Below are 27,316 nucleotides of genomic sequence, written 5' to 3'. Positions count from 1 at the left end.
AAAAATAAAGGGTCCACGATGATTTGAAATGTAGTTAAGTTGACCTTAAAAATAGTTGTTTACAATGATGAAAAGGAACTTAATTCCATACCTCTGGTATAATTACACATAAAATTCTTATTTTTCATAGTAAAGAGCTAATTCTTTCGGCTTTATTTACAAAAACTTGTGTATATTACTAAACAATTGTTTAAAAGTGTATTTTCCAAAATGTAAAAAACGATTTTTTGTCACCCGTGTAACATAGTGTAAGGAATTATCTAATTCAATATTTATTACTATACATGGTACTACAATTACACATAAACTAAAATGACTGAAAATATGATTTATCAGTGGCAAAACCAGCATTTTCCATTTTTACATTTGGTTGCAATCTATTTCTCCTTCATTTGGCATAGAATCAAGAACCCTAAAATTAAAGCACTAGTTATTAATCGATAACGAAAGTTATCAAATATGAAAGATTATGTTCGATATTAGGAAAGCAAGCGATGGAACAATTAAAATACAGGGAGCGGAACATAAATCCGGCATTTTTCTAATTTGTAAACAAATAAAAATAAAATCGTTAATTTTGAAGATTTTATTGAAATTTAAAAACTAGTATATAAACTCTGTATAGTACTATTAGATTATTTAATAAAATCGCCGCCAGCCTCAATAACCGCCACTACCCGCCCCCTGAACCGCACGCAGGCCCTGGTTAACAATAAACATGTTCCTGTCCCTGAAGTTCTCCTTGATAGTGGCAATAAGGGAGGTCTTTATGGTATGGGCTACTGGGAGACCACATCTCCTTAGGAACGTGAGTAACCACAGGATCCAAATTCAGCCATCTCTTTCAAGCTACTCTTCGACACGGCGGCTATTATTTGGGCCACAGTTGAGCTAGAACGACGTTCTGTACCTTTTTGATAAAAGCATGAAGATTCCGCTAGGGTTGTCAGCGCAACCCATGGTCTAAAACGAGTTTCAAGGTTCCATATGGGCCCTTGAAGTTTTTGACATCTCAAAATACATGTATTGTTAGACATGTATTCTATCTACAGTTTATTCTGGATTGTACCAGCAGGACGATAAGGATAGACATGTATTGTTAGACATGTATTCTACCTACAATTTATTCTGGATTGTACCAGACAAGGATAGACATGTATTGCTAGACATGTACTCTATCTACAAGTTATTCTATTGCTAGATCTTTTGTTGGGCCTACCAGATATTCTGTGCATGATATTGTTTAATTGAGATTAAGAGAATACATATTTGGACAGGCAGTGGATATGTTTATTCTTGTAATTGATATTTGATGCTATACAGAGAGGGTAACTGACTATGGGAGAAGGTACTTGAACCTAAATGCTCTACAAAGAAGTTAAAGGGAAATACCCTAAGAGAGAAGATACTTGAACCTTAATGCTCTACAAAAAGCTGGCATGGAAAATACCTGGATTATATGTGTGGTGGTGGCAGCGAGTGAGAGAGCACCTGTATCATTGTCGGGGTGTGGCAAAGCTGGAAGAAAGCTAGGCTTTTGCCTGGATAGTTAGATATCCTGTTGATTTTGGATTTCTTTTTAGCATGATATTATTAGATTCCTGTTGCCAGTAATAAGTTTAACCAGGTTAAAGATGTTATTGAGCGGTTGTGTGGTGTCAGTTTAAAGACAATCATCAAAACAGATCTTACATGCCAGTATGATGGTGAAAATTGTGGAATCTACACAATCTTGTTTTGATCTTGATGGCATTGATGATCAAGATATCAGAGCCTTCAGGCAAGAAATAGCTATCTTTCTTTTGACAGATATCAGAGCCTTCAGGCAAGAAATTGCTATTCTTTTTTTGACAGATTAGCCAGTGGTGTGGAAAAGTAATTATTGCCGGAGAAAAAAACTTGTTTTCCAGTCTTGTGTATGCTTGGTGGGAGGTGTTGGGCTCTTTGCAGATCTTCTGTTTCCACAAGGTAATTACCTACAATAGTTAACTTGAAATTTGTTAGAGATGTTGCATTCCATATTGAAGGAGATTTGAGAATTATTGAAGATTTGTATGTCATTGATGGCATGAATGTACCAGTTAATCTTGGAAGTGAATGGCTCACGCCAAGCAGCAAGTGAAAACTATCTTTGAAGATAATAGAAATAACATTGAGCTAAACGAAATATTTGTGTGAAGAATATTGTGCATACATTGATAGATAAATAAGATGATGCTGCCAGAGCCAAACCATCTATTAATGTAGCGCCATCTGAATATTAACTGTATAACAGATGTGCACAGTGTGTCAGGATGATGCAAATATAAATATATTGATATTGTGACATTTTGAACATATGTGCACAGTGTGCCAGAATGATGCAAATACATGCATACTGGAATGACGCAAATAAATGCACAGTGAGACAGGTAGATACAAAGAGATGTATTCACATTTCACAGTGTGCCAGGATGAGGCAAGTATATACATAGCAGATATACAACATGTGCCAGAATAATGTCAATACATGTGCTGTGAAAGAGGGTTGACACAACTCTTGTGAATTTGTGCAGAAAATATACTGGGACATTGTTAGTATACTGATATTGGTATTTTACTGTTTACCTGTCTAAGTTTGGTCAAATGTGAACAAAAGTGAAAATATGTTTGCACATAAGAGTTAGAACCAAAAGATTTTCATGTGTTAAAAAAATCAGTTACTTCATTTAAATAAAATGATCAGTTGTATATATCAAATTTAAATAGAAGTATTCTATTTTGTTTTAAATTGTGCACAATAACCTTCAACTATTTTGTATGAAAATTAAAGGAAAAAGATTATTACAGACATTTTGATTTGATTTGGTTTTGTTTCATCTGTTGTTGGCCAAGATGGATCAGATGGACAGATATCATCCATAACATCACCCATAAAGAGTTCCAGGGAAGAGGTACAGGATAGAAATTAGATGAGCTAAAATTGAAAGAATTGACTGCAGAATTGTTATCATATGATTGAGGGGTAAAATAATATACTATTTCTATATTTACTCTAAACTGATGAAAAGTGGTTAAATCTTAAAAAGATTTTAAGAACTTTTCTTGTATTCATTTGAATCCAGTGGATAGGAACCAGTTCTCATCCATACGAAAAAACTATGTCTAGCATCGTATTACATCCAGCTTTCTACGAATATAGAAATGTACAATCAAAAGATTAAAACCAGTTTTTTTGGCCAGTGCCTTCGGCACCTCGGGGCTAAAAAAACAAGTTTTAATCTCATAATTGTATTTTCTATATCCACAGAAAGCCGTTTATAATACGATGCAAGAAATAACTATTCTTGATTAAAAAGAATCTGTTTACTTCTAAGATAAATTTCAACACATGTAAAGCTATATTGTAAACAGATGGACATTGATTTTCAATATAATGCATTGTATTTTACATATAATTATACATCCTACTGCTACGACAGATATTTGAATGCTGTTAATACAGTGCTGTTAATACATCTGGCAGTTAAAAGAAAATGCTGGTTAATGGTATTATGGTCTGTCTTGATTGTAAATAATGGTTGAAAACTTGATTGTCTATGGTTTGTTGAAAATGTAATCGATTAGAAACTGATCAGCTTTATTAACCATAGGAAGTTTGACTAGTTGGAATCAGAAGTGACAGGCTGAAGCTTGTTCAAAAGTTTGTTTCATTTGATTGAAATCAAATATACAGAGAAGGATTATTGTATCAAGATTATATATTAGGGTGGGTCAATTTTGGACATTTTTTTTCTGAGGCCAAAGTGGGGATCTGCACTCAATTTATATAGATATAATACACCTCTGGATGATTTAAAATTTATCCTAAGTCTTAAAACCGCTGACGACCAGACATTCAATTGTATAGCTATTTATAAATGGGAGTCAAAAATTTATTGAATCAGAACTATGGCTTCATGGTGTTCCCTGGAAATGCCTTGAGAAGCTGAGTCAGGAACTTTTGTCCGTTTCAAAAAATCTCGTTCCTAGCCTGAGAAAATCTAAAAAACCTCTACAAATTGGACAATTCTCAATAAACCTTAAAATTTTTTGGTTTTTTAGTGATTTCTAAGGCTAGGAATGAGATATTTTGAAACGGACAAAAGTTCCTGATTCAGCTCCTCAAGGCCTTTCCAGGGAGCACCATGAAGCCATAGTTCTGATTCAAAATTTTTTTTGAATGTCGTCTTTGCCTACTAATAAGTAGTGAATTATATTTTTAAGTGGTCGTGTTCTAAAACTCAATTTTTTAAAATTCTTTTTTGGTCAGAAATGTTTTTAAGGTTAATTTTATCTGTTGCATATCCCCGCTTTGTCTAATTCCGATATGAACCCACCCTATTATATATTTCATTCAAGCTAATAAGCAAATGTGCTAATGACCAAGTTTAGAGCGGAGCTGATTACTAGAGTACAACCGATTGCAAAGGTTTGCAACATAATCAAATGGTTCTGGGTTCCGGATGTAGATGTATCAGTGGATCAGGGCAATGATAATGATTTACCTGATGATTATGTGCCTGGACAGGTTAACATTTTGAATAGTATTGCAGCAAGGAATTTCTCGACGCCTTGGACCACTGGAGGAACAGGTAGGGGAGTTGAAGACCAAGGTCACTGCGAATGTTGAAGCTGTTGCAGGGTTGACTGTCAGGTTGGATACTGTGCATACTCTGGTGGCTGGATTACAGGGGGTGTGGGAGGATGATGTTGGTGTGAAGGAGGGGGATGTTAAGGAGGAGGATGTAACGGAGGTTGGTGATTTGCCTCCTGGTTATATGACTGGACAGCAACGGATTTTGGCTAGTATTGAGCAGAGAAATAAGGCTATGGATCAGACTTAGAATCAATCTATGCCTTGGCAGAGGACTGTTGGAGGTCCAGGAGGTTTGAACTCTCCTAGGGTAACCCTGAATGGATCGCGTGAGATTCATGGGGGCCTGCTCCACCAAGAGGACAAGGTGGTGAAACTTTGGGAAGTGGCCAAAGTTAATGCTAAGAGTAGCATATTTGATGGTATTCAAATGTAATGGCCTACTGAGGAATTTCTTTGAGGCTGATATGAACTCAAAGATTAAAATCAAGAATAAAAGAAAAATACAAAGTAACAAGATTGATTGTATTGATTGTTTTGACTGTTTGTGGAATTGTGTTTTTAAATTTGTTTTTGTTTTGTGGCAGTTTTGCCAAAACCATGATTGGAGGGATTGGTACAAATTGATCAACTTGATATTACAACTGATCAGGGCAGCCAGGGATAGTCTTTTGAAAGATTGGAGGCTTTTTGTGGTGGAGGCGAATGACTGTTGTGTTGTATGGAGAGAATCACAGTTGCTAAGTAGAAACCAGTAGAAAGCTTACAGAGTACTAGTCAGTACAGAGGAAGGAGTTGAGTGATAGTGGGTCATCCCACATGCTGGTTATGAGGTTAACTGGCTGACATTGACAGCTGTGAGTAGTTCAGCTGGACAGACGCATATAGCCAGGGGCTACCAAAACTGGACCTTGTCAAGTCAAAGCCAGGGGAAGGAGAACTTCGTAGCATTTGGCTACCAAAACTGGACCTTGTCAAGTCAGGGCCAAAGGAGGGAGAATTTTGGATAGACGCATATAGCCAGGGGCTACCAAAACTGGACCTTGTCAAGTCAGGGCCAGGGGAAGTGTTGGTTGTGTTTCAACCAAAAAGATGGTTTTGTGGTACAGTTGTTGAGGTATTTTTGATGGATGATCTAGGATGATCTGGTTCAAGAAGCATTTGATTGTAACCAGTTGATTGTGTCAGATAGAGATTATGAATGTCCAGGATTAGATGTTGTCAAGGTAATGAATGTTCTTGGCGAAGTTGTATCTAAATTCAATCTACAAGATGGAAATATGACTGAAGACATTTTGAAAAGGATTACACCAAATGTAGAAAGTGTATCTACTGGATTTGGTAAGCTATCTGTTGAAGCCATTAGTGATAGAGGTACTTTTATTGATAAACATGAAGAAAATTTTATGAAATTCCCACCTGTTCTTCATGAGTTGAATGTTTTGAGACGACAGCAGATGCCATACATTGATATAAATAGTCAAGGGTTTACTTGCACCAGAGGGATATGCTGGTCAGGCTGAATATCAAGTCTACACAGGAATTTGTATGGCTGAAACAATCTATGTTTTACTTCAAGCAAAAGGAAGAAATAAGGAGTATAGTTATCACAGATGTTCTTTTATCTATCAAATGGATTTATAGGATGTCAAGAGAGATTGATCATGAACCACTAACAGATAGATGTTATATCACCTTGGATCAGGCACTTGGAATGTGTATGAGTGGTTTCTCAATGGTAAAATTGAAACATTCAAAGATATGGATACAGCTATAGGTAAATACTGTGTTGTATTTAACTGTTCTGATCAGATGGACTACAAAGGACTGGGTAGAATTTTCAAAGATTTGACTCAAAGTGGATCCTGGAGCTGTTTTGATTAATTCAACATGGTTATTCTTTGACTGGAATTTTGGGTTCTTGTTATCAGCTTCAAAGTTGAAATCTTTAAGTCTGGTGATGGGTTAAAAGAAGAGGAGAATGTGGAAATAATGAAACATACCTACGTCACCAATTTTGCAGAGCACACAAATATGCCTGCTTTCCAGTTAGTCTTGTGTTAATGTTCATGGTGAAAGGATTGGATCCTGCCTGTGAATTGACACTGAGACCTACATTTGCAGTTGTTGTGATTGGATCAAGATGTTGTGCTATGGCTGACTGGTGTTCAGACCATAATTCATTGTAGTTTATTTTATATTTAACCTTAGCCTATTTTAACCTTTATTAATCTCATTATTCATTAAATCATATTTTATTAAGGGGGGGGTTTTTAATGCAACCATCTCGTAATCAGTGAGCAAATGGCACTTAGAATTCGAATTTCCATCTATAATTTTGCATGAGTAATCCTTGGTAGGTATATTTTCCCTAAATCGAACAAAAAGTTGGAAAAGTAACGGCTAACGGCTAACGGCTGGCGGCTCAGCTATTTTGCCATTTTTTTGCTATTTATATTGCATATTAGTCACGAAACCTCTCTCAACATAATACTCTTTTCTACTCCAAAACGCTATCAAACAGTTCTAGACGGTAGCTGTTGGTACTAGAAGTTTTAAAATTGGTTATTGTTATCATTTAACATGAATTAAACCAAAAATATGTTTTTAAAAGTCGATTCCTACGTAATTGATGATGGATTTACCCTGAAAATAGGCAAAAAAACGGCTGAACGGCTGAGCCGCTAGCCGTTACTTTTCCAACTTTTTGTTCGATTTAGGGAAAATAGACCTACCAAGGATTACTCATGCAAAAGTTCAGATCGAAATTCGAATTCTAAGTGTCATTTGCTCACTGATTACGAGATGGTTGCATTAAAAACCCCCCCCTTATCATTCAATAAACTTAAAGAAAAACTGTAACTGTGTTTGTTAATATATTGCGACAGTATACATAATTCAAACACAGGGTTGGCAAGAAAAGTAAACCACATGGTTTTTTCCGGTTTTAACCACCAACAAAATCCATAGCAAAAGTCAACTTTGAAAAAAATGCTGTTTTCGCCTCAAAAATGGTCCTAAATTACTAATATATCTTTTCTTAAGAAACTTCTTAATTTTTCTTAAAACGCCTGTACACACAGTATAAAAACATTTGAATTTAAAACAAAAGACTTCCTTCTATTTTTTTTTCAAATAAAAATGTTGCTTTCTAAAAATAAGTCTTTTTTGTTGTAAATTCTAATGTTTTTATACTTTTATTTTGTTGAAAATAAAATGAAATTTTTCACACTTTTTTTTTGCAAATTGTCAATATCTCAAATTGTAAACACTGAATAAACAAATAAAGTCTACATGGGGTGTTTTTATAACTCATTAGTAATTACACCATATTTGAAAATTAGAGCATAATCGGAGACCTTCACTTGAATTTGCAATTTTTTTAGGAATAATACGGCATCAATATTAAAAAGTGTTTTTTCATGATTTTAAGGAATTGCAAAAAAGTTTCTGCACAAATAAACAAAATTGTGATTAAAGACAGACAGAAACACTGAAAGAATAGCTTCAATACTAAAACAAGATTATATTTCATGACTTTTTAAAATGAAAAATAAAAGATTACTGTCCATTCATGAACAGACATAGAAATCAAATAATCCAATATTAAACATTATTTATAAGTCTGAACTCAAATTTGTAGAAATCTACCCCAAAATTACCTACTTAAAGGAAGCCTGCAGAAAATACACCGCTTTAGTGCCTAAAAACTGCCATAAGTAGACCCAATACCGTAAATGTGATGTCTCTAGCTTTAATTTAAAAAGAGTTATGGCATTTTAAATGACATTTCAGGGAGTTGAACATCTTTAAAATTTGCTAACCCTCAGATAAGAAATTTAAATATAAGATTTAACCAGATAGAAGCTTATGCTTGTTTTGGGCACAAAATGAGAATGCCAGTAACTTATTACATTTTTTACAATAAATACTCTACTTTTTTTTAGTGAAAAGGTCGCAAAATTAATTTTATCTTCTATTACTAAATACCTATAACCTCCAGGCGCCAAAAAAAGTAAACTAATATTTAACCGCACCAAATCGATAGACTATCAAATTGAAGACGAAGGTTAAGATTTTTTTCCTCTGTTATTATTATGTAAAAGTAACAGGATCTATGTCTTTGTGTGTCTGTCTGTCAGCATGTACCGAAAGAACTCTGTAACCTCTGAAAAGATCTGGTTCTCCCTTACAATGCAGCTTCTTATTGGTCCTTGAAAAGTATATACAGAGTGACCACTCAAAATTTACAAATATATAGTACATTTATAGTACATAAAAATTTTCATATAGTACCATATAGTACACAAAATTTTAACTAATATAGTACCATATAGTACCAAAATTTTAACTAATTATGTAGTAAAACCATATAGTACCAAGCATTAAAAAATATTACCTATATATCTTATTAAATAAAGTAGTAAGGGTTTTATGTCTGAAGCTTAAGATCTCATTATCTTTTGAACAATTGGGTTAGCAATTTTAGGTAAGCTTCACTGAGGTCGTATGTAGGTTTTGGGCTATTTAATTTTCAGAATTCAGGAATATACATACTGGTCATATAGTGGTTTTAAGCAATTTTTGTGGGGTCGGTAAATCCTAACCCCCTCAAAAAAAAGAAAATGATATCCCCACTAATTTTTTTCTTGTAAGTAAAAAGTAATTGCTGAACCAATTTGTACTGTTCTGTTATTAAGCACATTGTGGGGCGAAGTCGCAGAGAAAAAAAACAAATAAAGGGGATAGGAAATCCCCCTTAACAACCAGCCCCCCCCCAAAAAAAAAAAAAAATTTCACCCAAAAAATGGGATATTCCTAGTAATTTTAAACAAAAATAGTTTTCCTTAAAACTGAGGACTTTTTTAAATGAAATAATAAGGTTTTTGTGAAATGATGAGGGAGCATTAAACAATTTTTTTAATTGGTGGAAGAACCGAACACTAGACTTTTTTTCAAATAAGTCCTAAAAATGGACATTTATTGCGTAATTAAAGGGACTGTGAACGAGAAAATTTCTCATCAGATTATCAAATTATGTCCAGGAATGGAGAAAAATTTCCGGACTATATAAATGTGCGGTTACTTGTCTTTTTTTCCTTCTATAGCTAACATAGTTCTCTATTTTTCACAACAGTTAAGCTGACTTTTAACACAATCCTTGCTTTAATCCAATGTATAGTTACTTAGAAATTGATAAAATAAGCAATATTTATTATTGAATACCAAATACAATAACAAAGCTAGAAACAGGTTTTTTTATTAGTATCCAAGTAACTTTAGATGGCCCACCTTAAATTAAAAATTTGTAAATAATAAAGGTGCAATATTTATTTATAAACAGTCTGATAAAAGTGTAAACTAATTCTCCAAAGTGGGTTATTTATTGTCCAACACAATAAAAAAGGATATTATTATTTTAAATAACCTCTGAGATTCAACCCTTTGTAGACAGTAAATGTTAATAGGACGTTTTTGGTTGATCAGTGTAGTGAAATGTGCTTAGAAAATGTTAAGATTTGATAATCAGATGAGAAATTTTTATGTCCACACTCCCTTTAAAGATGTCGCACATAAAGGTATTAATTAAAATTTACAGTGAGGATCTAAACCTATACATTTCACCGACTCAGAATTACCATTTTTTTTATAATTCAATGGGCGTGCTGTTCCAACCAGTTCCTTTCATGATATAATGACTATTGATACTCAAAAAAAGTGTTCTGGTTGCTTTTGTTCAGCAATATGTCAGTTTTGATTTTGATAAAAAAGGGAAGGGTTCCCTCTGGAGGAGAAAATTTTTTCTTCTTTCAAAGTATGGCTTTATTTACCTTTCTGAAGAGTAGATTAAGAATCAAAAAATGGTTTATAAAAATATTGACCCTTGAAAAGTTATCCTTAAATAACTCAAAATCTGCTGATTTTGCTAAAACATCCAAAATTGTCAGTCTTTTGAGGATAGCCCTTTCTATGATCAAAATCTTTAAAAATCGTTTTTTAAAATTCTTTAATATACTCTTCGGATCTAAGGCTGCTAGCTGCCAAACGGCTCAACGTACAGATCATGCCCGCACACTGTTTTAAGCGGCATAAGAAGGTCTACAAATAATCTGGAATAGCCATAAATCAATTATGCATAATTATCTCGCAGTGCTGGAAATGCGCGAAAAAGTCCTATTTTACGCGTTTTTTCTTCAGTGAAACTTTCCCTGTGCATAATTGGATCTTGGCTATTCCAGATTATTTGTAGGCCTTCGTAGGCCGCTTAAAATGGTGTGCGGATATGATCTGAACATTCAGCCGTTTGGCAGCTAGCAGCTTTTATAATTTATAGATTTTTGGAAATATTGCTTACCAGCAATATTTTACCGTGAACTGTAGTAGATCCTACTCTTCAAAGCAAATTCAGGAAGGTGTATAAAGCCATAACAAAAATTCTTTTTTTTTATGAAAATCAAATTAACATATTGCTGAAAAAAGCTACCAGAACACTTGTTTTGGTGTCAATTGTCATTATATCATAAAAAAAATGGGTTAAAATAGTGTGCCAATTTTTTTTTGCATTTTAAGCCGGTCTACTATGCATACACATCCAAGGTCCTACCCTAACCCAGCAGGGCATTCTTTACTTAACCTAACTTGGTCATCTAGCAATATAAAGGAAAAGCACTAATTAAAAATTTAGCCTTTGTATTTAGCCGCTTCAGCAATCATAAAAATATGAGGAACAAAAAGAGTTTTATATCTTTTAAGAAATAATAAAAATGATTGAAACAAAAAAATATATGATCAAGGTGATTTTAAGAGTCATTGCATATTTCAAAGCTTATAATTTTACTTTACATACCCAAATCACTACTCTCTATATTAGTATGTATTAGAGCTGAGAGTACATTGTAATATTACAAACAATATTATAATACTTTGGTTGGTATTAAGTTTTAAAATGATATAAACAAGGATGACAACATCCATAAGTAGCGAAGCACAAAAAATCGTTGATGGGAATACGTACAGGTAGATTTAAAAGGTTTTTACTAAAATCAAGAATAGATTTATTGGATAAAATAAACATGAAACCTTGTTTTATTTTGCATGATGACGATGGTCAAAGTAAATTATAATAAAGATGCTCATAACAATAGTAAAAATTATTATGATACTGACATCCCATAAAAGTTTGAAAATTGCATCAAAATAAACAAAGATATGGGGAAATAAGTAAAACATATAAAAATAGCCAAAAACCTGATAAACCGCAGTCTGGCCGTCATGGTAGTTTTAATAAAACGACAAAAAATTTAATTTTTAAATCCTTAACTTAAAAATTTGGAAAATCGGACCATATACACTGAAGATATGGAAAAAAGTGTTAAATATATAAAAATAGCCTAAAACCTGCCAAGAAGGCAGTCTGGCCGTCATGGTTATTTTGTTTAAAAGACGGGAAATTTAATTTTGATATCTATAACTGAAAAATTTTGAAAATCGGACTATAAACACTGAAGATATGGAGAAAAATGTTAAATATATAAAAAACAGCCTAAAACCTGCTAAAAAGGCAGTCTGGCCGTCATGATTGTTTTCTTTAAAAGACGGGAAATTTAATTATGTTATCTATAACTGAAAAAATTTTGAAAATCGGACCATAAACACTGAAGATATGGAGAAAAATGTGAAAAAAATAAAAATAGCCTAAAACCTGCTAAAAAGGCAGTCTGGCCTTTATGGTTGTTCCTTTAAACGACGGGAAATTTAATTTTGATATCTGTAACTGAAAAAATTTTGAAAATCGGACCATAAACACTGAAGATATGGAGAATAATATAAAAATAGCCTAAAACCTGCTAAAAATCGGTCAGAACGCCAATGATGTTTTATAGTCAATTGTGCTCCTTCATGATGGGAATGTTGTCAAAAAATTTCAGCATTCTATCTTTTATAGGAGCTGAGTAAATCCCATTTCCCCCATAGCGTTACGGACTGACTGACTGACGGACGGACTGACTGACGGACGGACAAAGTGAATTATAGAGTAGCTTCGCTACTAAAAAATTTCATATAGTACCGAACTTTTAACTCATATAGTACATATAGTACCTAGTTTGTCATATAGTACCATATAGTACAAAACAATGATGTGTCTACTAGATATTTAAAATATTAACTATTCTAAACCCTAAACGTATCGTATTTCGAGAAAATTTGGAAGGGAATTTAGAGATATGAAAATATTGAAATTGGGGAATATTAATATACGTGTGCAAGAATTCTATTTCAAAAATAGGATATTTATTCCCCTCTCCCTTCGTTCAAAAATACATCCCTATTTCTATTTTTGTAAATATTCAAATTTCTTAATATTTATTTACGAAGTACTTCGTAAATAAATAGAAGATTTTGAAAAATAATAAATTTTTACGTTTTATATTTCTATTTCGAAATAAATCACGCAATCTTAAATTAAGTATGTTCGTTAAACAATTCCGAAATAAAATTTACTAGATATATTAGACTTTTAGGTTCTTTCTATGAAATTAATGTGATGACATAATTTCCTTACTCCAAAAAGTCTACCTGTTAAGAATACGACATTTTAGACGTCTTACTTTTTTCATTGCTTTTTTTACAGGGTAAAATAAAAATTCTTCCTAATATTAAAAAAGGATAATTTTGCATTACGTAAAAAAAGTATATAATGATAATGAAATATATTAAAGTTAACTTATAATAGTTTGTAATTGTATTTGTAACAATATATTTATAGATTCCCTGTTATTTGATATCATCCGTTTCCGGTGTATGCTGTTATATCAGGGATAAATATATACACAAAAATTCCTCCAACAAATTTTTATTATTTACCGTGGTCAAAACATATTAAAAAATCTTATTTTAAAAAATGTAAATATAACGAAATAAATTATATTGAAGTTTCTAATTACCCATGTACATTTCTACCTCGTGCACCTCGTGCACACACACATAGTTCTTCAGTCCTTATTTGAATTTCAGAGTGTATTGACACGTCATACTACGCGTTAGTTAGATACAAAGAAAAGTGAAAAATAATAAAAAATTTAATATTCAATGTGAAAACTTCAAATGGAATTATATTAATACAATAAAATAAAGTGATAAATATTATTTGCATAGTTATAAAAAAAAGAAGAAAGAAACAAAGTCAAGTGTCAACACAAGAAGATCTAATTCTGTACTGTCGTCCGAAAAAAATTATTGTAGTCTATTGTTTTGTGTGAATGTCATAAGAGTACATACACGTCAAAATAATAGGCTATGTTTTCTATTTCGGAAGGCAGTACACATAATCATTTACTGTATATTAAGGTAAGGATTTTGTAATAATTTGTAAATATAAAGTGATAAGTCTGTTCGTTATAACTTAATTATTCTTATTTTGCCTTTTGGTAATTTCAATTTTAAACGCACAGATTTTATACTGTGAATAATTCGGCAAGCTCCATACTTTGTTTTTAATTATGTTTATTTTTTATTTTTTTATATCGTTCCAAAATTACAAAGTATCGGGTGTGTTTTATCGATAAGTCTTAGTCTTACCTAAAAATATTGAATCCCTGTGTTCGAAAAGAATTTCCGTGCATTTTTTTACGTCGTTCAGAACGGCTCGGCTCCACATTAGTTAAAAGTGAGTTTTTACAGTAATAATATGATTAAACGGTCTATTTCCTTAAATTAAACTTAAAAACCATATGTTACCAAATATACACACATCCGCAGCCGTATTTCTAGATTCGGCTCCGCGTTTTTTTGCGTTGAAACTCGTTTTTAAATGTACGCTCATATTAAACCTGATTATCAAGCTGTTTTTAAACAAATTTACTTACAATTTTGCTTTGACTCTTATATATTCGCATTCTGATAATTCAGTTCTGACATTAATGTCCGTATTTTTTTTACATTTTAACAACAAATTTTTATGTGACCTAATTATCCGATTGGTCTGATTTTTGGTTTACTGATGTTTGAATGTACAATAATATAAATTATTTGTTTTACTTTTACTTCTACTTTATTTCTTTCCAACATAATTAATATGATAAACATATTTACAAAAATTATTTCACTTTTCCAGTTCCTTGGTTGCTGTCTTCTTGGTAACTTTTACCTGTCTATCCCAAAATGCTTGGGACTTCTTGGAGACTAGCTTGTTCATCTTCAAGAACATGATGGCGTGGATGGTGTCTTTCTCTAGGTTATAGCGCCTCGATGAGTAAACTAATTTGAGGTGTGAGAAAATTCTCTCACACCTCGCATTAGAAACAGGTAAGTTGTTGAAGTTGGTCATCAAACTGACAAGTCCAGGTGGATAACATATCTTCTCTGCAACATGTTCATACCTGGCAGTAAGCATCCTGTGGCTTGCGGTCATTGCTCCTTGTTTGTACAGTTTCTGGCGTTCTTCAACATCGAAATCCTTGGACTTAGATTTTTTGACTTTCGCAATTTCCTCCTTTATCTTAGCGACTTCACGTTGGTAACCGTATGTCAAGGCATGCAACTTGGATTCTTCTATATTATTCCAATCCTTCAGCCCAGCTTTCAGGTGTTTCTTCATGACGTCCAGGGGATCCTTCTGTTTGTCACGTTGTTCTTTCTTTTTCTTCTTGGCTGCTGCTTGAGCCTGAATTTCTTTGAACTCTTGTTGTTTGTTCCATAACATCTTTTGGATGGGTGTCATCATGCCTGTAATACATAAATATAATTAATAAAAATGATAATTGAATTATTTAACTCATGTTATTATTATTATCTATTTTAATTAATATTGTATATCTTTACCTGTGGGAGGTGCAGTTTCTGGAGATTCGTACTCGTCAGCTTCGGAATCCTCATTGTCGGCATCCGCATTAGCACTACGCAGGTCGGCCTCTTCATCTGCCTTTTCTTCAGGACTTAGGTTGGCTCTCAGTGAGATTCGGTGTAGCCGTTCACCCAACAACCTACAATTTTTGGGTGCTTGTTGTAAAATTGTTTTTGCTTCATCCTGTGTCACCGTAAAGCTTTGTGTGCCACTCGCAATCATTTCCAAATGACTGCGTGACAGGGGGTGTAGGTAGAGACAGACTTGCCAGCCTGCATTAGTACGGACAATCTTGTTAACTCTCAGGTGAAGGAACTTGAATACACGTCTAGCGAATAAGTTGCCAGGCATACTTGTCCGTAGGGTAAAGAACACCGTATCCAGCATGGTGAACATCTGGACGATTGTGGCCTCATGGGCTTGTGCGGGAATTGTCAGCATGGTATCCACACACTCCAACACTTGCAGGACTTCTCTGAGGGCAAGAACCTGGTCAGGTGTTGGCCACAGATTGTCAAACTTCTTGTTGACTAAAATAAAAATTAAAAATTAAAAATTAATTCTATTGATATATACAGTTCTAATTTTTAATTAAGGGAACGAGAGAAGAAATAATTTATTTAGTTTAAATTTTAATAAACTTCTATTTGTTACCTTTCTCTTTTGTTTAATTAAGGGACAGAGAGAAATTTAAGTTGGTAATTTTGTTAGTTTTAAATTGTTGTTTAAATTATAATTAACTTTTTTGGGTTTACCTTTCTGATCCTGCACGGATTTTTTCACCTTCTGAAGTAGTTGTTTGTTGTCAAACAACTCTAAGAACCGCTTTATCATGTTCATTCTGGAGCTCCATCTCGTCTCCACGTATCTGGTAAGCATACGTTGTCCACTCTCTACCAAAATGCGACGCAGCTTCTTGTTATTCATAATTTTACTGACCAGCTTTGCCAGGTTAATTATGGTTCTGTTGTACCCCTTCCCTTTCTAAAAAAATATAATATTTGTTAATTCTCACGTTTTTGTATAATTTATTATTTAACTTTTTAAGTTACTGTATAAGTTATTTAGTTGGTTCTATTAATCATTTAATTAATTTACTTACAACTTTGGCAGCCTGCTTCAACGCCAACTCCACTTGGTGGTTGAGGCAAACGCCTCCCACTATTAGTCCACATTTTTGCTCATCACATATCATTGTTTTCTGGATGTTCTCTTCCATTAGTTTCCCGAAATTTGTGATTGCTGAAAAGAAATAATTTAATAAATTAATATAATTTAGTTAAATGCATTTCGTGAAACTACCCCTGTAAATCATTAAATGTAATTCATTGAATTTTTTGGGAATGAATTTAATTTAACTTTACTTACCCTCTCTTTGTTGTGGATCTTTGATGGCGATGGACCTGTAGAAAATCGCACTTGATATGCCGCCATCGCCTTGTCTTGTTCCTGCCAGGGTTTCTTCACCTCCATCCTGACCCTCACCTTCGGCTTCTACAACACCATCCTCAACCTCATCTAAATCTTCTATAACCATATCCAACGGGATTTCATCTTCACTATCAGCCTCAGGTGTGTCTTCCTTATCACTATCATCTTGTCTCTTGTCTTAGGCTTTCTGTCTCGTTGGGACACTGCCTCCTATTCATTGTGGATTTTTGTCTTGTGTCTTGCTATGTTTGCTATTAGTAGAAATTTACCACAGATATTGCATGCTCCTCTTAAATTGTTCCTCTGTGGTCTTTCTGCTTGTTCTTCCCCTCTGCAGATTTTCCTATGTCTAGCAAAGTTTGACTTAGTAATTACTCTATCACAGTTTGTACATTGACGTTGGTTTTGGTTCACAGCCTTAATTCCCTCACAGCTCTTCTTATGGTTTTCTAAATTTGCCTTTGCCTTAAACGTTTCTTCACATTTATCACATTTGAAAATGACCTTTTGGTTTGAGACTAGATGAATTCTTGACTTGTGAGTTGTGAGTCCTGCCTTACTTTTGCAGATTTTGTTGCACCCATCCCAAGTGCATCTAAAGATCTCTTCAACTTCTATTCTTTGGTTTCTTTCCCCTTGTTCTTCAGTTGTCCTATGCCCGGCGTTTTTTTCCCACATTTCTAGATGTTTCATGCGTTTTTTTACCTTGGCTTTCCATTCTTTCCTGTCACTGGTTAGTTCTGCCATCTTGGTTGTATCCATTCCAGCTTCCTTGACTATTTTTTTCCAGTAGAGTATGGTTTTACGTTTCCTACCTGGAACTTTTGGTATGTTCTCCAGATCTTCCATCCAGCCAAAGGTGACAGCTTTGACCATTCTTTTATCATCCATCCTGCAGACATGACCAATTCTTTCTAACACCCTCTTCTCCACCTTCCATCTCAATGATTTGATTTTCAAATCATTCCTCACATCCTGCATATTTTTTCTTTCCTCTTGCATTTGAATTAGTGGTGGTTTGGATTTTCTACTCCAGATATAGCGATAAATTTTATCTACAAAACTCTGCATTTTTTTCAGCTCATTTACCTGCCAAGTTCTTACCTGGCAGTCAAACAGCATGGTTGACTCAACACAGGTTTCAGCTATTCTGGCTTGCATCTGTTTTGATAAACTTGAGCCTTTAAGCTGGGGTTTAAGTTTAGCCCAAGCGGCTCCACCCCTTCTTATCCGTTGTTTAACATCTTCTGTTGGTCCAATGTATGATCCCAGCATTCTTATTTTTTCACCATCCGTTGTACCAAACACTAATTCCTCCTCTTTGTCATCGTTGTTTTTTTCCTCAAATCTAGTCATCTCCTCCTTAACAACTTTTAGACCTTCAACTAACTCCTTCTTCTTACCAGTGACAGTAGTGTCATCTGCGAACAGCGACTTGTCTATACAAATTTTCTTTGCTTCTGAATTGTTTCTTTCTCTCATGCCTTCACCTGGAAATCCGGAACCTGGAACCCATTTGTAGGTTATGCCCATGGTCTCGTCCATCTCATCAGCCTTTCTTTTCCTGGCTTTGGTTGCAGACCTCATCACTACTTGATGGTAAACATTAAAGAGGATTGGGGATGATGGGCTTCCTTCCTTCAGACCTCTTTCTGGTACCCAAGGTTCGCTGTTTCCTTCTCTTCCTCTTACTACATACCTGGTAGATTCATGAAGATCCTGGAGGACTCTCAGAGCTCTTGGTCCTAATCCATATTTTGACAGGATCGCCCATAACGCAGGTTTATTGACCCTTGGGTAGGCTTTCCTGAGATCAAGAAGTCTGGCAGCTGGCATTTGGTCCTCGTCAATTTGAAATCCTGATGTTTCCATTCTTCTTCTCAGGTCTGTGGCATCTTCCTGTATTCTTATCATTATCTGTGTTGCATCTGCTGTTGACCGGCCACGTCTGAAACCTGCCTGGTCATCATCCAGAAGGTTTAGTTTTTCGGCCCAGATTCTCAGTCTATCAGCCATTATCCTGTCCGCGACTCTGGTACCCATTGATGCTAGACAGATACCTCTGTAATTATTGGTGTTATTTTTGTCGCCTTTTTTGAATAATGGTATTATTACTCCTTCCTTTAGCTCGTCTTCCCATTTATCTGATCCGTTACAAAACATAAATTGAACAATTTCAACCAATCTATTGATGATCTCTTCGCCTCCTTGTAGTAAATAAATCAATCTAATTCCATCTTCTCCTGGTGCTGATTCTCTCATTTTCTTTAATTGTGTTACGATCTCTTCTCTTGTTGGTATTTCCTCTAGTCTTTCACTCCATTCTTCTTTCAGTTCTAAGTTCTCAATCTCCTCCATCTCATTTACTGCTCTGTCAATCTCCTCTGGCGTGTTCTCAAACCTTTCTGCTGATACTTTTTTGAAATGTTCTCTAAACTGATCTGTCGTTATTATTGTGTTGTTACTCAGTCCTTTCCATTCTCTTTTTCCAAGCTGTTTAAGTGTTTTGAACATTGTTCTAGAGTCACCTCTTTCACTTGCTTCTCTGCATTCACTGATGATTGACTCCCACCACTCTCTTTCCCAACGCCTCGTCTCTCTCTGTAGTTCTTTTCTCCCTTCTCTTAGTTCATTTATTGCTATTTGTAGAGTATTTTCTAAGTTTGGTTGTCCTTCATTCATACGCTTTCTGATGTCATTCCGTCTTGAAATTGCTCCACTGATTCTACTTCTCAGTCTCTGAACTTGCTCATCTCTACCTGTCATCCATGGATTTTGTACTGTCTTTGTCTGTTCACCACACACTTCCTTAGCAGCTGTCATCAAAACATTCGTCAACTCTTTCCATCTTGTCCTTTCTGGTTCTTCTGTCTCTTCATTTTCGTCGTTTTCCAGTATCTCTGTGATCTTTATCTTGAAATTATTTACTACTTCATGGTTCTTTAGTTTTTCCCAGTTGATTTTAGGTGTTCTTTTTTTCACTTTGTTGTTGTTGTTCCAGTGCCATTTTGATGTTTTAATACTGATCTTTTTTGGTTTGTGATCTGACAACACCATTTCTCCTACTGTACACACTTTTAACACATGTCTATGTCTTTGTTCTGTCTTCATTAGAAAGCCGTCTAGTTCGTACCATCGTCCGTTCATCTGATTAAACCATGTACCTCTGTTTTTATGGTTATAAAAGCTGTTTACAAAACATAGTTGATTTTCTTGGCAAAATCTTATCAACTCTCTTCCTTTTTCGTTTGAAGATCTCAGACCAAACTTTCCGCAGACCTCTGGAGTTTGTTCATCTCCTCCAATATGTGCATTAAAGTCACCACCTATTAGTAGAACATCTTTCTTTCCAGCCCATTGTGCATGTTGTAGTAATATGTCCTTTTCTATCTCTATTTCTTCTTGATTTGTTCCTTGCCACACGGGCATATACGTTGCTGTCAGTGAAAAGCCATTTGTTTTTACTGATACATGTCTGTCTGATATAAGCTTTCTCTGTCCACCTTGTGTCCAACCTTTCAACATTTGTCCTCTAAGAAGTATTCCTGCTTTCTTGGAATGTACAATTGCAGTCAAGTTATCTCCCTCTCCAATCCACTCTACTCCTTCTCTTTCTGCTCTAATCTCACTGAGTAAAACTGCGTCCCATCCATTTTTCTGAGCTATTTCTGTTACATTCCTTGCTTTTCTTTTGTTTACTGTGCCCAAAGACATTCTTTGAACGTTCCATGTCATGATGTTAGCTGGTCTCTGGGTGTTGCTTTCTCTCTCTCTTCTTTTCTCTTTACGCCTGGCATATCTTCTTTCCCTTCTCCTTTTCTTTCCCTCCTCCGTCTTATCACGCCCCGGCCCTGGGTTGGGATGTATAGTCTCTAATCTTCTTAAAATATAGTTTAACACACTCCTCTCCTCCTCTGACAAAATATCCGCCTGAATAGGCCTTCGCCGGTGTCTTTTTATAGTGAGGTATGGTTTGGCTATTACCATACCCCACTGTTGCCTAAAAAAGACGTCTGGAGCCTCCGCCATCTCTGGATTCCTCTCCGACTTGTCTCCTGGGCCTCCTGGTCTCTTTGCCGCCGAAGGCGTTCCCACTTGCACGATGTGGGCGTGTACCATTGTCGCAAGCTATCACTATCATCATCATCATCACTGACTTCCTCATCTTCATCCTCATGGTTCATGAAACTTGTATACTCTGTGGGGGTTTTCCCGTGCTCTTCATTGAGTATCTTGACGGACTAAAGAATGAAAAATAAATTAATGATTTACTTTCTAATGGTATTGTTTTAGAATATTAATTCTCGTATTCATTCAAATATTCATCTAAAAAAACTGGTTTTATCTTACAATTGTACATTTTACATCCGCGGAAAGCCATTTAAAATACGATGCGAGAAAAAACTATTAAATAGTTATGATTTTATAATTATAATTTATAATTTTTCATTACCTTTACACAGTTGGCAGCCGAGTCGGATGTGGAGCTGAGAAGTTGATAATGCTCAAGCCCAAACCTTTTCAACAGTTCTTCGAAATATTCGTAGATGCTGCGGCCGGAAGCATCGGGTTTAGGCATCTAAACATAAGTAATTAATCAAATTATCATTTAGGTATTTGTGGTCATTCTAAATTTCTAAGAATTAATTTTAAACTTATACCTGTTCACAGGCGAGCAACAATTCTTTGGGACCGTCTGCATCGGTATAGTTTGCAGTTACTGAAAAATTAGTAATTCTTTTATATTATTCATAATAGTTTACTTTACTTTATTTAATTCAGGTTATGTAGCTGCTGCAGTTGTAATTGCATTAATAAATAATAATAGTTTATTTATTTTATTTAGGTTACCTGCAATGAAGTCGGTGTGGTGAACATTGCCGAAGTCGAAGGAAAGGTGCAAACCTGCGGAAACAAAGATAATATTGATTATAATTATTTGTTATTTAAAATAATTAAATATTAACATTTTTTCCGCAGGTGTGCACCTTTCCTTCGATTTCGGCAATGTACACACCCGCGGAAGTAAAGATAATTTAAATTAATTATTTGTTATTTCTTTCAGATTTTGAAATTATTTAGTAATGTTTTAGTTTATAAATTATAATACTTAATAGTTAATAGTTATTAATACCTTTATTTTCTAAAATCTTCTTGAAGGATTCCATGTAATACTTGTGCTGCCCCTGCAGCCAGTTATGAAGCTGTTTGCTGGTGGGTGCATCCTGCTTCTTGCCTTTCTCAAGTAAACCGACCTGCTTGGCGATGAGATGGTCAAAGGCATTGGCATCCTTATCCTTAAAGCGAATTTTTTAAAGTTAGTATGTTTTTCAACCTATTTTTAAAAAATACACTATTCTAACTGACATGAAGATATATTTCGATTTTAGCAATCATTTTCAATTCATTTTGTTTAAAAAAATATAGGTATGAGACATTAGATAACAGCAAATATGATCAAAAATATTAAACATACATTTACCTTAAAGCGAAGGAAACTTTCATTATTAACCAGTTTTCCTGTTATGTGGCGCAGCGCTTCTAGGGCAGTGGTGTATATTTTGACTTCATGGATAACTTCAGCATCTGCCTGGGCCTGTTGAAACTTCCTCTGAAAGCTGGCCAGGTTCACTCCCTTCCTATACTCTCGGTAAACATCTCTGTGGTCATTGATCCAGTGATGGGTAAACCTCCTAAACAGGTAAGCAATTAATATTATTTTTTTTAGCAAAGCTACTCTATAATTCACCTTGTCCGTCAGTATATATTTTTAATCAATGTTTATGAATACTTAATACCAGTGTTCTGGAGCCGGAGCCGGGAGCAGCAACATTTTTTGTGGAGCCGGATCCGGAGCCGTATTTTTTGTTAAAAACGGCTCCGGCTCCGGACTAGGTAAAAATGATTTTTTAAAGTAATATTATAATTTGGCAACGGTCTATTTCCATATAATAAACTGAAAAACTATTGTTACTTAACAAATAGACACACATCCTTCTACTTTTATATAGCTTTAATCAAATAAAAGCAAAATATTTTATATTATTTATCTTATTTTATCAAATTCAATAATGAAAAAAAATTGATATGTTAATTTTAAGGTAGGAGCCGGAGCCGGAGCTGGAGCCGGAGCCGGAGCTGGAGCTGGAGCCGGGAGCCGTATTTCCAAATACGGCTCCCCGGAGCCAGAGCCGCATCAAAATTATACGGCTCCGGCACGTTGCGTTAATACATCATGTTATTTTATGTCAACTTAATATTATTACCTAAGAAGGTTAGTTTCTTGCAGTATAAATTTCTCTCTTGCTTTTGGATCTGTGGGGTATTCTTTCACGTGGTATGTGCCATCCCAGGTATTGAAGTGACAGTATTTGCACCCCCGCCCCCACGGGGTCTTATGCTTACCCTTTCCAGGGTAGTTGGGGATCATGTAAGCATGATCTTCAAGCACTTTAACCAAGTAGACATAAACCTGAAGTAATTTTAATTTTATTAAACATTTTATTTAATAATCTCACACCTGTAACTCTTTTTTTAGTTGTGTTCCTTTCTTGACTTTTAGTTTTGGTTTCAAAAAGTGTCACTTTTGCCCCCCCCCCCCCCCTCTACATTTTATTATTATTTTTAGTATTTATGTTTGTACCTTATCACCATTACTATATGTTATCCTCTTCCCATCAAGAATTGCCCCCCCCCCCCCCTCTACATTTTATTATTATTTTTAGTATTTATGTTTGTACCTTATCACCATTACTATATGTTATCCTCTTCCCATCAAGGCGGTCATAGAGCGAGTGTGTGTCCCCTTGTACTGTACCCACGCAGTCTAGGTAATCAATAGAACAGTTAATTTAATATATAGGTAAAGTAAAACAAACTAGTATTCTAGAAATTTATGTATTTACGGTTGAGATTGTATGGTTATTAATTATAAATATAATATAATGTATTTTATTTAAGTACAGACAAATAGACATCCTGTCAATTAAATTTTTAATGTTACTACCTATGTTATTGATATTAATTATACTAATTTAAGCTTACCTTTGATGAACATATGTTCCGTACTGTCACTGTTCATCTTGGGTTTATTCTTGGATCCTGCTTTACGGCCACCTCTCCCTTTTGGCTTTTCTCCAGCTGGGGATGACTGTGCTGAAGAAGGTGTGTCTCCAGCTGGTGTTGTAGGTGTGGCTGCGGCTTTAGGTGTGGCTGTTGTACTTGTAGGTGATGGAGACGGCGGCGGCGTTACGTTGAGTGGGCGCATTGGTGATGTATCTGGTGTTGTTTGTGAAGCTGGTTGTGGGCTTGCTGGTTTTGACCTTAAAATAATTAATTAATTAATTAATATTATTTTTCCCTTGCCCTCTGGACAAAATATAAAAATTATTTGGCTACTTGTTTTTTTTACCTCGATTGGGGAGAAGGTTTGGGGGGGTGAAGTTGGATTTTCAGGTTCTGGGCTTGCAGGTTTTGACCTTAAAAAAATAGCCTATTATTTTAATTATTAATTAATATTATTTTTCCCTTGCCCTCTGGACAAAATATAAAAATTATTTGGCTACTTGTTTTTTTACCTCGATTGGGGAGAAGGTTTGGGGGGTGAAGTTGTTTTTTCAGGTTCTGGGCTTGCAGGTTTTGACCTTAAAAAAATAGCCTATTATTTTAATTATTAATTAATATTATTTTTCCCTTGCCCTCTGGACAAAATAAAAAAAAAAAATTATTTGGCTACTTGTTTTTTTTACCTCGATTGGGGAGAAGACTCTTTTCTTCTTTTCTTGACCCTTGGAGGTGAACACAACTTTGTTATTATGCGCTTCCGTTGTGGATCAGCTATTTTTGAAGCCACTGGAGTGCAACTGAAATTAAATAAATAAATAAATTTTCAATTTCTCTGGTTCTTTTTAGAACCCACCAAATTTACCAAATTTGGGATTATATTCTAAAAAAAAATGGCCTCTCTTGGTGTGTAGAGCACCGAGAGTTGCTGAACATGGAAGGAATTCGCCCCGGAGGATGGATTACTCAATGCGACCCAACCTAACCTGACCAAAAGTAAGTAAGGATATTTTTTTAACATTTACCTACCCTAAGATAAAAAGTTACTGTAAAAATACAAAGGAACCCACTACTTTTCATAATCCCATTTATTATAATTTTATTAGGGGTATGCATTTGAGCTTAATAGTAAATAAAAAGTAAAAATACGACGAAACCCACTAATTTTATAAGGGGTAGTTTCACGAAATGCATTTGAGCTTAATAAATAAAAAGTTACTGTAAAAATCCCATTTCTATACTTTTTTTAGCATGGGTAGATGCACTTCGTGAAACTACCCCTTTTAGTTTTTTTATAACATTATTAAATATAAAATGAAAATAATATTATTACCTAATGTTATCAATGGGGGTTATTTTTTTTGTGGGGGTCCCCAACCCCTCCTTTTCCTCCAACATTTCCGACCCTGGAGTGCAACTGAAAATTAAATAAATAAATAACATTTACCTACCCTAAGATAAAAAGTTACTGTAAAAATACAAAGGAACCCACTACTTTTCATAATCCCATTTATTATAATTTTATTAGGGGTATGCATTTGAGCTTAATAGTAAATAAAAAGTAAAAATACGACGAAACCCACTAATTTTATAAGGGGTAGTTTCACGAAATGCATTTGAGCTTAATAAATAAAAAGTTACTGTAAAAATCCCATTTCTATAATTTTTTTAGCATGGGTAGATGCACTTCGTGAAACTACCCCTTTTAGTTTTTTTATAACATTATTAAATATAAAATGAAAATATTATTATTACCTAATGTTATCACTGGGGGTTATTTTTTTTTTGGGGGGCCCCAAACCCTCCTTTTCCTCCAACATATCAAGTTCAACCTCATCCAAAAAATCGGATATGCTTGCATCGTCGATCTTAGTCTTACGTTCACGCAAACTACGCGTAACTGAAGAGTCAGGCATAGCTTGGACAACCTCACTGTCAATATTAATAACATCCGAAACATCGGACATGTTGTCATCATCGTCACCTATAACTTTATTAGAGTCAGGCTCAGCCATTCTCTAACGATGTTGTAACTGAACTAAAACTAAAATAAAAAGATTAATATTAATTATGACTTTATGACTTTAAGCCTAAGGTGGTGAAAATGGCCAGGTTACCGCTTACATTGGATGATTGGGGGAAGAAAAGGGTTAACAACTTAACAGTAACTCCACCCATAATTTTATTTTTTGGAATAGTAAGGGATAAAATAAACACACATAAAAGAAAGTGTGGGGGGGGGGGTATAATCCGTATCCAATTACTACGAAGTACGAGGGAAATCATGGGATGTGTTGGAAAATATTTATATGACATGTAAGACTAAGAATTCTCCTAATTTCCCCTTGAGGAGGGGGGAGGATTTGATGCTTAATCTGCAGAAGGGGTAATTTAACACTTAATTTACCCTCCGTAAAAGATTAAAGATTAAAAGATTAAAGATTATTTGAAACCTGCCCCACCCCCCTTTTTCAACACTTCTTATTTGAATATAATTATATGTAATCTTTTTTTCTCCACCCATCATAACGTAATGGTTAGGAGGAGGGGGGGGGGGGGGGGGAACCAACAAGATTTAATTTGGATTTAATACGATGAAATTTTAGTAAATAAATTAGCCGTTAGAGGCTTAATATTTCAAATTGTTTTTCAATTTATACTTAAGTTTCATCATTCATTGGTAAGAAAAGTTAAAAATTATATTTCAAGTTTTAGAAACCTATTTTTAAGAAAAGTTACATTTGAGATGAATAGAATTAAAAAAGTATTCGGTAATGTAGACAAACAAAATTGCTTCATAGTTACATATTGGAAGTTACATAACATTCAAGGATTACCATCTTTATTGTCAGCTTGCTGTCACTTTATGAAGGCTTTTTGGCCAATTATAGAATAGATTGATGATAATGATATGATGAATATCTGTATCATTTCATATCTTTTAAAAACAAAGTTTTATACCAACGTTTTCTTTTTGGTTTGCTCAACAATTTTGGGGAATTTTGGGACTTGGTTGCTTCATTAAGTTGAGTGTAAAAACGTTTCAACTATTAATTGTTATTTACAAAAGGGGTAATTTTGTGCATCATCATTGGGAGTGTACATCAATTTATCGGCCATTATAATATAAGGTTATAATTTATAAAGGTGTCATATATATAAACCTTTCTTAAAAGTTAAAAAAACTCTCTCCCGTCACCCAGCATTAGTGGAAAATTTTTATAAAGGAAAATTTAAATAAATAAAGGGATTATTCTTTGTATTTTTTTTTTTGGGGGGGGGGGTTATAATAAAGGTGTCATATATATATTATGGAAAATTTTTATAAAGGAAAATTTAAATAAATAAAGGGATTATTCTTTGTA

General features: G+C 34.4%; 1 protein-coding gene across 1 annotated transcript in view; it reads right to left on the bottom strand.

Annotated features, from left to right (window-relative positions):
* Positions 1–256: 256 nt before the first annotated feature.
* LOC145328983 (putative phosphorylase b kinase regulatory subunit alpha) overlaps positions 257–27,316 on the bottom strand; it is a 106,033-nt gene continuing 78,973 nt past the window's right edge. The window contains exon 29 of the mRNA XM_080172977.1: positions 257–412. Coding sequence (XP_080029103.1) covers positions 361–412 — 52 coding nt within the window. The 3' untranslated portion in view covers positions 257–360. The remainder of the gene's footprint in view (positions 413–27,316) is intronic.

This window comes from Acartia tonsa, chromosome 1 (genome assembly GCF_053477335.1).
Source record: "Acartia tonsa isolate MP-2025a chromosome 1, ASM5347733v1, whole genome shotgun sequence".
Classification (NCBI taxonomy): Eukaryota; Metazoa; Arthropoda; class Copepoda; order Calanoida; family Acartiidae; genus Acartia; species Acartia tonsa.
Note: the sequence above shows the minus strand (reverse complement) of the source record. Positions and strands in the feature narration are given on the sequence as shown.